Source organism: Phragmites australis, chromosome 1, assembly GCF_958298935.1.
Source record: "Phragmites australis chromosome 1, lpPhrAust1.1, whole genome shotgun sequence".
Lineage (NCBI taxonomy): Eukaryota > Viridiplantae > Streptophyta > Magnoliopsida > Poales > Poaceae > Phragmites > Phragmites australis.
The window spans coordinates 10,678,332-10,690,215 of NC_084921.1; the positions used below are offsets into that span (position 1 = coordinate 10,678,332).

At 46.0% G+C, this 11,884-nt stretch overlaps 2 protein-coding genes across 2 annotated transcripts; both read right to left on the minus strand.

Annotated features, from left to right (window-relative positions):
- Nucleotides 1-4,240: 4,240 nt before the first annotated feature.
- Nucleotides 4,241-8,786, minus strand: LOC133909274 (putative disease resistance protein RGA1). Its single transcript, XM_062351641.1, has 2 exons — nucleotides 4,767-8,786; nucleotides 4,241-4,558 (listed from the first exon to the last, which is right to left on the minus strand). The coding sequence occupies exon 1, from the start codon at nucleotides 8,630-8,632 to the stop codon at nucleotides 4,769-4,771; it is 3,864 nt and encodes a 1,287-aa protein (XP_062207625.1). The 5' UTR covers nucleotides 8,633-8,786; the 3' UTR covers nucleotides 4,241-4,558; nucleotides 4,767-4,768.
- Nucleotides 8,787-10,675: 1,889 nt separating this feature from the next.
- LOC133931029 (uncharacterized mitochondrial protein AtMg00810-like) lies at nucleotides 10,676-11,653 on the minus strand. The gene has a single exon (XM_062377858.1). It carries the CDS (start codon nucleotides 11,651-11,653, stop codon nucleotides 10,676-10,678), a length of 978 nt encoding a protein of 325 aa, XP_062233842.1.
- Between the last annotated feature and the right edge of the window lie 231 nt (nucleotides 11,654-11,884).

An 11,884-nucleotide genomic window follows, 5' to 3' on the forward strand; every position in this document is an offset into this window, starting at 1 on the left:
ATTGTAAAAATCACCATTTTTAACCTATAAATAGAGGAACACCCTGTCATTCGATTCCACACCAGCAACACCATTTTCTCTCTTATTTTCTCCTCTCATTCTTGTCTCAAAGTTCTTGAGAATTTGTAATAATTTGGCAAAATTAGTTTGAATTGTTACAAAAAATCTGAGCAATTTCAAAAACGTAATCCTGCTATCTTGAAGAAATCTTGTTGATTTTTTGCCTCGTTTTTCATTCTTGTTTTATTATTTGATTATTTCTAACTCTGAATATTTGATTTTTTTTAGTGCCATTCGACATTGATCATGGATGTCGTGATCATGATCATAATACATCCACCGATCATGATTTTTTTCTCCAAGAACTCACAGGGGACTACGGTCCCTTTGATACCAGTGCTACAGGTAATGATAGACCTGACGGTGAACCTCCAGTTGGTTCACATGCAAGTGATGCAGCAGCAACTACATCGTTAGGCTCTACAAGTGCGCACGCATTAGTAAGCACCGGCTCTAAAAGATCAAGAGCCGGTACTTCCGAAGTTTGGCAAGAATTTGAAAGGTTCTACATAGAGGAAGATGGGTTAAGTGTCAGGTATGCTAGGTATTATATTTGCAAACACGAATTATCTGCAAAGCCCTTAGGTGGAATAGGGCACTTGAAGAGGCATGCAACAACTTGCAAGCGAAAGAATGGAGCAGTCATGAAGCAGATGGTGCTGCGCACAACCCTGACGGTTCTGTTCGTCATTGAGAGTATGACTCTGCCAATTCTCGAAAAAAACTATGCCGCTTCATTGCAAGAGTGGATCTACCACTTAACATCGATGAGTCCGTTGCATTTGAAGATTACATTAAACAAGCTCATAATCATAGATTCACGCATGTTTCTAGACAGACAACTAGTAGGAATATGGTAAAATACTACAATGCATGTCATAGCAAGCTTAAAGAAATATTACAAACATATACATTTTCAGTTGTTTTGACCTCGGATATATGGGCAGGTAGGGCTAGAGAGGATTATATTAGTGTGGTTGCTCATTTTGTTAATAATGATTGGGAATTAGAAAAGAAAATAATAGGTTTCCTGTTGATTGACATCGCGCATAACGATGAAAATACTGCTGAAAACATATCTCAAGTAGTTGAAGACTTAGTTCTCATAAATACAATATTTTCTGTCACTTTAGATAATGCCGGTGCAAACTCTAAACCGATGGATATTCTTACTCCGTTGTTTAGTACATATGCTAAAACTTTCTTGTTACATCAATGTTGTGCTTATCATATTATCAATCTTATAGTAAAATCCTGTTTGAAGAGGTTGTCGCAATACCTAGACAATTTTTGTACTGCAATATCTTTTGTAAACTCCTCTAACCAACGAATTGCAGCATATAAGCAGTAGTACTGTGTTGCAATAGGTGTGCATCCACGTAAATTTGCTGTGGACATACTAGTAAGATGGAACTCTACTTTCTTAATGCTCAAAAATCGTATACCATATAAGAGCACATTTGGTGTGTTTATTCATACACACTATTATCAGCATGGGGTCAAACTTTACTCACGGAAGCGTATTGTTATGTTGCCGAAAGGATACTAGAGTTTCTTGATTTTTTTATGATTCAACTGTGAGTTTATTAGGAGTTCATTATTCAACATCTTGTTTAGTAGTGCATAATATTGTTAAAATTACTACTCATTTAAACAATTATGGAAATGACAATCTTCTAAGAGATTGTGTAGTTCCTATGAAATCTAATTTTTTAAAATATTAGAAAGAAATTCCTTTGTTGTATGCCTTTGCCTTTATTTTATATCGTAGAGCTAAAATCGCAGGTTTTTTAAGAGTTCTCACAATTCTAGGTGATACTCTTGGTCATGATTATTTTACTTATTGTACTAATGTTTGTTCTAAGTTATTCGATATTTATAGTAAATATGAAACAAAGTATGCCGAAGTTCGCCTGCAATGACCTCCACTAGCACCCACAACAAGTAAGAAGATGACAACATGGGAAAAAAATTGGTAGAGGTTCTTCATCAAGAAGTTCAGAGTCTTCGTCACGATCATCTACGACTACGAGCGCTGGAATTCCAACATCCGGAGGAGAGCTAACTACCTTCATCGACAGCAACGTTATCAATTATGAATAAGAAAATTTCAACATACTGCAATGATAGCATGAGAACAAGACGAATTATCCAGTACTTTCGCTGTTAGCACGAGATTTGTTAACGGTTCCCATATCTACAGTTTTTTTTAGGCTATCTTCAGTCTTACTGGAAGGATAATCGAAGAGAGAAGAACAAATCTCACAAGTGAGATGATGAAAATACTCACTATAGTAAAAGACTGGGAACAAGCTGAAGCACGAATGCAACACACTGCAGAGAACATTAAGTTTCAAGCTTCATTCAAAAATTTGTATCTAGATGTTGATGAGAACGTGTAATTTTTAATTTTCTGAGCTAGGTTGTACTCTTTTTTCTTTACTAGAAATATTTTTAATGAGGCAACCTATCAATAAAGCTCATTTTTTGAATTAATTATGTCTCCCTATTATTTCTGTTTTTTATGATATTTCTTTATTTTTTTGGAAATCGGTCCGGGACCCACTACTCACCACTCATCTTGGCCTATAAATAGCCACCATTCGTCCATGCCAAACTCCCAATGATCCCAATATCCCATTCCCATCGGCCACCCATCTCTTTTTCTCTACTTGCTAGCCAAAGCCACTTGCCCACTTCAACAAATCAATTCTATATTTCCATTCATGGATCAAGACGTTGAGAACTCGCGTGCATGGTCATGTGTGTGGCAACGTTTTGAAAAGATCTTTAGATAAATTAATGGGGAACATGTAAGATTTGCTAAGTGTAATATATGCAGCCATGAATTAGGTGCCAAGTCTACAAATGGAGCGGGACACTTGAGGAAGCGTATTAAATATTGCAAGTAAATTCTGGGGTTTCTAATGAAATCATGTAATTTTTGAAGCATAGCCATAGCTTGTACTCTTTTTTTCTTCTAGTAGGAAGATTTTTAACAAAGCAACCAATCAATAAAACTCATTTTTATCTATTTTCTATATATTTTTTTGATTTTTTAGAATTTTGTAGCTATTATTTTTGATTTTTTTATTTTCGGAGTGCTGTCGGGCCCGCCTTGCCCAGCTGTGCCGACGGATCGATCGTGCCTCCACCGTGCCCGCCAGGCCCCGCTGTGCCGCCGGACTGGCCGTGCCTCAATCGTGCCTGGCCGGCCCGGTATGACACGGTGGCTAGCGGGCCATGCCGTAGGCCGAGGGGACGGCATGCGAGCCGGCACAGTACGGCATGACCTGTTACAGTAGCCGGACCAATCGGACCGGGCCGTAGCCGAGTTGTGCCTACAAGGGCCCGTGTCGGTCCAGCCCGACAGACCCATTTTGCCATCTCTGGTTGCGAGTGCCCTGTTCTAGGCACCCTCGAATATAGAGGCATCTGGACGAAATCAAATTCTTACTTGCAAGATCCTCTAGAGGTGAGCCAATAACTCTAGGTACTTATTGACCGCATCAAGGGTCGCTCAACCCCTAACATGAGCGGGGTGTCATGGGGTAATGTGAGGAAGGAAAATAATCGAAGATTTGCAGTTAGGGAAGAGGACATAGTGGGAAAAACAGTTGTGCACACCCGACGACTGAAGTGTTTTTTTGGTGTCCTCCGTGGTTTTTATTGGTTTTTTTACAAAACGAGAGGGGGTGACACAGGGCAAAACTCCTTTAAATTAGTAGAGAATTCATACCAAAGTGTAATGTTGATATAAAATTGAACTGTCATGCGAAAAAGAATCTAAATGGATTCACTTATGGAAGAATGGAAAAGACACTCTGTTGAAAAAGATATACGGAAAGGAAAAAGAGGATTTTAACACTAGACAAACTCTTTTGTCAGATACTTGTATATTTTTTCATGTTTTGACCAGCGCCAGATTCCCACGTAATTGGGGTGTGGTCACTACCAGTTCTAGGTGAAGTTGTAACGGTCTAGCCACTGCAAGTATGCATGTGGAAAAATGATAAGATTTTCTTGATTATTTGCCCAAGTAAAATTCCTACTAACTAAAATTAATTTTCAGAAGACTATTCATTTCAAATTTTCAATCCATTCATTTCAAAGGAAATAAAGAAAATGTTAACGTCACAATTCCATCACCATTCCTCGACAGAGAAAGGCACACAACAAATCAATTCTCAGCACGTAACTACTAAAAAGCGGAAAAGAAACGTTCACTGTCGCCACTGGATGAGTTCAGAGAGATCTACACAACTTCAGGGCGCATGACAAACCTAGAGGTAGCATTATGAACTGTAGCGTTATATCAAACTGATACAAATATACCAGAGTTGATCCTCAGCCTCTGCATTACGTCGAGATATTCATATCTGAATAGGCACAACAGTGCGCAAACTGTAGTCTGTACCATCAATCTTCAAGCCTGTCCTTCATGGTGGAGTTGCTTCGGACGTCGTAAGTTTATGGACGAACAATCAGCTCCAGCCACCTGCAATTGCAATCAATAAGACCAAGCCCCCAATATGACAAGAGACCACAGCTCTGATAAGTTATGAACAGAGAATGATACCCCACAAAACCTCAAAGAATGACCTCTGTTGTTGCAACCCAAGTAAAAGGAATAGGTAACTTTTTCAGTTTCAAACAAGGACAAATCTTTGCAACTATAGTTAACTGAACAGCAAATGTGTCATTACCTTTATGAGACGAGGACACTTGGAATATGGCATATCTTGAACCAATCCTGGCCTGTATCTGTTCTGCACCTCTCATTCAGAACAGAGCTGCAGCCAGTGATGATCAGCTCCTCCAGTGCAGTCAAGCATTGCAAACCTTTCGGCACTGAGACTAGCTTCGGACAGCAGCTTATCTCCAGAGATTCAAGCGTTAACATCTCCCCTAGCCATTCTGGGAGGGCCTCCAGTTCAGTGCAATTCAGAATCCTCAAGCTCCGAAGGGTAGCGACAGAGCGGATGGCATCTGGCAGAACATGTAGCGTCTCACAGTACTCGATCACCAGGTCCTCGAGTTTCGGTCTGTACTGCAACAATTTCCATTCATTTGAAAAAACGTGACAATTTTTAACCCACAATCTCCTTAAAAGTGACGTGGATATTGAAGATGATGGTCCGAAGATCCCCCTGACTGATAACATCTCGCTACTGCTGGACACTGACAAATCTGCTATAGCATCTGGCAGGCACGGTGTTGGCCTCAGCTTTGGACATTCTGTTACAGTGACAGTTTTCAGAACTGGAAACATGAATAGTTCTGGTTGATTATTCTTGTGATCCATTGCTGATGAAGTTGGCCAAATCTCCAGGTTGGGCATGCCATCGAAGTGGAGCTCCTTCAATGATTGATATATAGTACTTTTGTTTCTTTTCACAGGTATTTCAGAGTCCATATTACAAACACCGGTAATATGGCGGAGCTGAAGAGACTGGAGATAAGGAAAATGGCCAAGGGGTGGAAGGCAGCTACAGTTATGGATGTTGCTTAAACTGAGGGATACTAGATTTGGAAGCAACAACTCCATGCCCTTCATCATCCAAGTGGGAAATTTAGTGCCCATGTAACCATCTATCTCAAGGACTTCAAGGTTTTCAGGCGGCACGAGAACTTCGAGAAATGTTTCAACACCTGTCGGATCATCACAGGAACATGAACTGGTCCATGACAAGGTCAAGCTGCTTAGTTTTCTCTTGTTCTTTAAGTTTGCACTCTTGGCATCGGTCGTAAGATCCTTCTTGTTTGACCAGCATTCAATCCTCAGCTCACCAGTTAACAGATTGAGGTCTTCTAGCTCTGCAATACTGCTATGTTTGTCACCTATAATAAGTAAGGACAATGTTTCAAGTTTTGTCCATTGCCCAAATCCATGGGGCAATCTCTCCAAAGTTTGGCACTGGTTATTTCTCAGGTGCTTTAAATTCTTGATGCTTATTATACCATCAGGTAACTTAGTCAGCTCTTCACATCCAATAAGGTTCAAGCTCTCCAGCATCACAAGGTTGGATATAGAGTCAGGCAGCCTGAGAAGACTCCAGCACTGGAACAAGATCAGGAACTTCAGATTATGAAGATTGCCAATTGATTCAGGCAATTCCTCCAGACCAATATTCCATGAGAGATCCAAAGTCTGCAAGTTTGGTAGATGGCCAGTTGATATGGGCAGTGCTAAACTGCTTGAATGATGTGACAAAATGAGGAATTGAAGTTCTTTAAGGCCACCAATAGATACTGGTATTTCTGATAGACTACTACAATGAGACATATTCAGAGTATGTAGTTTCGTTATGCGGCATACTGAGTCTGGGATTGACTTGAGATCATTGCATTGTGATAAATTCAGGTGCAACAAATTTGAGAGGTTACCAATATTTTTGGGCAATGCTTTGAGAATACCACATTGCGAAAGGTTCAAAAATTGCAAATTTTGGAGGCTGCATATAGCATCAGGAAGACTTTCGAGTTTACCACAACCTTTAAAATTCAAGGTCTGCAAGCTTTGGAGTTTACCAATGGAGTTTGGTAATGTCTCGAGAAAATTGCTAAATGACACATTCAGATTTTGCAGGTTTTGGAGATGCCCAATCGAATCTGGTAAGTTATGTAGGCTACAAGCTGAAAGATTCAAGGTCTCTAGATTTTGAAGGCTACATATTGACACAGGAAGAATACGAAGGTTGCTGCAATTGGATAAATGGAGAGTATGCAAATTGTGGAGGCTGCTGATAGAATTGGGCAGGGTTTTGATAGGGGATGAAGAAATATCCAAGTACCTCAAGTGTTTCAGTTTACCAACCGACTGGGGCAACTCAATAATTGGACTGCCTCGCAAATTTAGTACTCGCAAGCACCTGGCATGAAGAACCAACTTGACGTCAAGATTACATCCCCACGAATGTAAGGCACGTACTTTGCGGAACACGCTCTGGAGAGCTTCAGGCACCCTTATGTCATCAGACAGTGACACATAGCGGCATCCTTCAGTAAGACCATCAACGTGCTTAGAATTGATTGTCTGAACTTCATTCCCTGCAACAGACTGTGCAAGGTCATGCACCAAATGATGAATCTTGTACTTAACATTGCCATCTTCCTCTAGTTCCTTCTTTGATAAATCAAGCTCCTCTACTTCTTGGAGGAATGACATCCACAACAAGTGCTCAAAACAGTCATTCGCTCTATCAAAAACTGATTGGCAGGCATACTTTGCAGGTTCAATAAACCCAAGAGCAACCCATTGCTGAATAAGCTTATCCTTGTCAATCTCATAATTCCTTGGAAATACCGAACAATAAGCAAAGCACTGCTTCAAACCAGGTGCCATTTGGTCATAGCTAAGTTTGAGAGACGGTAAGATCGTATCTTCCCTCTCCATTTGCCATATCTCACTATCATTGACAGCCACCCATGATTGCTCACTCTTATTGAACCTCAGCATGCTCCCAAGGGCCTTCGCTGCCAGTGGCACGCCACCGCATTTCCGGACAATTTCCTTGCCTACCCTGACCAACTTGGGATGCAGATCCTCCTCCCCTTCCTCAAAAACCTTGCACCTGAACAGCTCCCAGCAGTCGTCGTCGGAGAGGCCGTTAAGCACGAACGGTGGCACCGTGCGCACCGTCATTCCCACCCTCTTGCTCCGCGTGGTCACGATGATTTTGCTGCCACGCTTGCCGTCCTTGAGGAGAAGACGCAGCTTCTCCCACTCCTCATGGTTCTCGCTCCACACGTCGTCAAGAACCAGCAGGTATTTCTTCCCCGTAAAGGTTCTTGACAGGAAGCTGGCGACGGCCTCGAGGTTGGCAATGTCGAACTTCTCCTTGGTCGCACTCACGATTGGCTGGACCAGCGTCCGGATGCTGGAATCGACGGACATGGAGACCCAGATCCGGAGGTCGAACACCTCGTCGTTGGCCCGCCGGTCGTTGAACACCAGCTGCGCGAGCGTCGTCTTGCCGAGGCCGCCGAGGCCGACGATGGGGATCACGGACACGTCCTCATCGCTCGCCGCGTCGAGGACCAGCCTCATGAGCTTCTCCTTGTCCGCGGCCCTCCCGACCGTCTTGGACTCGTCCACCATGGAGATCGTCTCGCGCCTGGGAGGAGCAGGCGGGTGGGCCGGTGGGTAGACGTTGGGGTTTAGGCGCAGCCTGTCCCTCCCGGCGGCGACGGCGTCCAGCTCGCGCCTCAGGGACCTCAGCCTGCGCGCCATGGCGAAGGAGCGGAGGAAGCAGAGGTTGGTGGCGGAGCCGCACAGCGTGTTCTCGCTCCGGCGGGCGGCGCACAGGTCGGTGCGGCACTCGTCGAGGAGGTCGTCGATGTCGTGGGCGACATCCCTGAGCTTGCGGAGCCAGTCGCGGACGGCGCCGGCGCCGTCGCCGCCGCGCGCCTCGGCGTCGAAGAGGACGTCCCGGACGGCGGCGAGGTCGCGCTCCATGACCCTCAGGTCGCCCCTGAAGCTCCTCAGGAGCGCGAGCTCGGCCCAAATCGAGGAGCCGATCTTGGCCAGCACCTCTTTGACGATGCTCGAGGCAAGAACAACCTCCGCCATGGTCTCTCTCTCTCTCTCTCTCTCTCTCTCTCTCTCTCTTCAACCGTGGAATCAAGTCGTTGCTCAGCTGCTCTGCTAAAGCATGTTCCATGAAGCAGCAGAGCCAAAATGTCAGCAGACTTTTCCACAAGGATGGTGACATCGGGGAGGTTGAGTTGCAGCGTTAGATCGGTGCCATTATAAATTATCCGGTTTCAAAAAATATCATTATAAAGCTCGAAATCGAACCAGTACTATTATAATTTACGATTCCTTTGAAATATACCATTTTGAGAATTTTTTAACCAAACTGCCCCTGTCTTCTTCTTCTCGCCGCTGCAATGAGGAAATGCTCCGACGTGCTGTTCATCCTCACCCTCGCCGCCGTGCTTCTGCTCCTCTCGCCATCGCCCTCCACCATCCCTCCGCCCGCCACCACCATCCTCGTCCGCCGAGCACTTCCGGAATGCCTTGATGACCTCGGCGTGGTCGGCAGCTCGCACACAGGCGGAGGAAGAAGGAAGAGGTGACTCGGGTGGCCACGGCTTGCCCTCGCGGCGCTCTCTCTCCGGATCAGCTCACCGCCTAGCACATCCCTCCCATGTCAAGATGACGTTGCACGACATCAGCGCGGCGCACCTGCTGCTCCCCTTGGTGGGCTGTCATCCGCGGCAGCGGCGCGTGCGCAAGCGCGGTGGCGCAGCCGCAGCGACAGCGAACGACGGCGGGATTTAGCGAACCGAGGGCACAGACACCTCCAGCGCGCGAGAGGGAACCTTTCTGGGCAGGTGCGGACCGGCGGGCCCGGCCGGAACGAGGTCGGCAGCGAGGGCCCGGCGCGGCGGTGCTCGGCTCCCGCGGACGGCCGCGCCGGCGTCGGGCCAAAGCCCAACTGGCGCGCGCGAAAGATTGAGGGGGCCCCCGCAAAGCTCACCGTGCACTGGATTGGTCAGAAGGAGTTCGGCATCAGCGCGATGACGATGAGGTGGCAGAGGTGGTTGCCAGAGTTGGGGAAGAAAGGGCCGGTGCGCTAAACCCGGTCGGGATTCGATGGGGTTCATGCGGGAACCGGTCGGAGAAGCTCCCAGCGACTTTCTTCTTCACTTCTCGCGGCTTGGGCTTGACTGATTTGAGCTCGGGCGCGACGGATTCGGCGGTGGCGGCACTGCGCAGAGAAAGGGCGAAGCTCGGGTGCGCGTCGGAGAGAGGGAAAGGTGCGAGGGAGAGGAGGGCGGTGAGGGAATAGAGAGGCCGGGGAGGAGGGGAGATAAGACCGAGAGGGGGCATGTCATCCGCGGCAGCATGTCCATGGACCGCCGCCGCACGTCGGTGGTGGGCGGAGGCAGCTGCCGGCGTCGGAGAAAAGACGGGTTCAGCGGCCACGAAGAAGACAGGGGCATTTTGGTCTAAAATGGCATATCTCAAAATCGTAAATTATAATGGCACCGATCCAATTTTAATCTTTACAGTGGTATATTTTAAAATCAGAGAATTTATAATGGTACGAATCTAATTACCCATCTAAAATAGAAGAGAAAATTAGCACAATAGCATCGGGAAATGCGGAAGAATGTGGAAAATAGAAAATAACATCCAATACCAATTTCCACGCTTCCACGACATTATCGAGCGAAGTGCCACAAATTGAAGAGATATAGTTGTCGTATCAGATTGCATGGATTCAAACCAGAGGCGGAGTTAGGATTGGACGATAGGGGCTGAGGATAGGAAATTTTGAATTAATTCTAGAAGTCATTGAATAGATCATTGTAAAAAGCATAAATTTCTCTTAATACTAGTTAATCTATTTTCTGTTCTTTAAAAGAATATGTAAGCAGAGATAGTGCTCAACGTATGAACTTTGTTCATCAAGTGGTGTATATTTATACCGAGTTTATCCTAACTAATCTCCTAGTTTACAACATCTAGGATCTTATTCTATTGGCACCGAGTGAGGAGAGTTGGATGAGGTCCAGGAGAATAGGCATGCGCATGCTGAGTCCGTGAGAGTAGCTCCAGGCAGTTGAGCCTCTGTTGTTGGACGAGCAAGACCGAGTCTGTTTGTCAATAGCACCCCGCAGTCGTTGCATCGTCAGAGATGCAGAGGCTAGAGCAGAAATTGTCGAACATCAAAGTAGGTAGTCCTTTTGTCATGATGTCGGTGAACTGGTGCGTACTTGGAACATGGAGGACGCGCAGTTCACCTAGTGCAACCTTCTCACGGACAAAATGAACATCTAGTTCGATATGCTTGGTACACCGATGAGGAACAGGGTTGGAAGCGAGGTAGGTGGCCGATATATTGTCACAGTAGACAATGGTAGCTTTGTCAACACCGGAGTGGAGCTCGGTGAGAAGTTGACGGAGCCAGCAAGTTTCGGCAACCGCGTTCGCGACACCATGGTACTCTGCTTCTGCGCTTAAATGCGAGACAGTGGGTTGGCGTTTGCTTGACCAGGATACAAGTGAGTCACCGAGGAATACACAATACCTGGAAGTAGAGCAACGGGTGTCTAGGCAACCCGCCCAGTCGGCGTCGAAATAGGCCACGATGTCAGAGGACTTGGAGCCGATGATGACAAGGCCACGGTGAACCGTCCCACACACATACCAAAGGATGCGTTTCACGAGTGCCCAATGCACGTCATGAGGCGCGTGCATATGAAGGTAAGCTTGATTGATGGCATAGGCGAGGTACGGGCGGGTCATCGTCAGATACTGAAGGGTGCCCACAATGCTTCTGTAGAATGAAGCGTCTAGGGCAGGATTACCAGCTAAAGCTGAAAGTTTGGGCTTGACATTGACTGGCGTGGCCGCAGAAGCAGACATGCCGGCGCGATCGAGGATGTCTAGTGCATACTTCTGTTGGTGAAGAAAGAAGCTGGTCGGAGTCCGATGAACTTGAAGCCCAAGGAAGAAGTGTAATAGCCTGAGATCTATGAGCGCGAACTCAGATCGTAGACGATCGACGATGTGGTGCAGGAAGGCGGTTGATGAAGCTATGAGCACGATGTCATCGACGTAGAGAAGAAGGTATGCCATGTGGTCGCCTCGCTAAAGCACGAACAAGGAAGTGTCTGATTTGGCGGAGGTGAAGCCAAGTGTGCAGATGAAGGCAGCGAATCGCTGGTACCAGGCACAAGGTGCTTATTTGAGCCCGTACAAGGACTTTTTGAGGTGGCAGGCGTAGTCGGGGTGGTCGACGTCCACGAAACCTGTTGACTGTTGACAGTAGATATGTTCGACTAGCGTTCTGTGCAAGAAGGTGTTGAA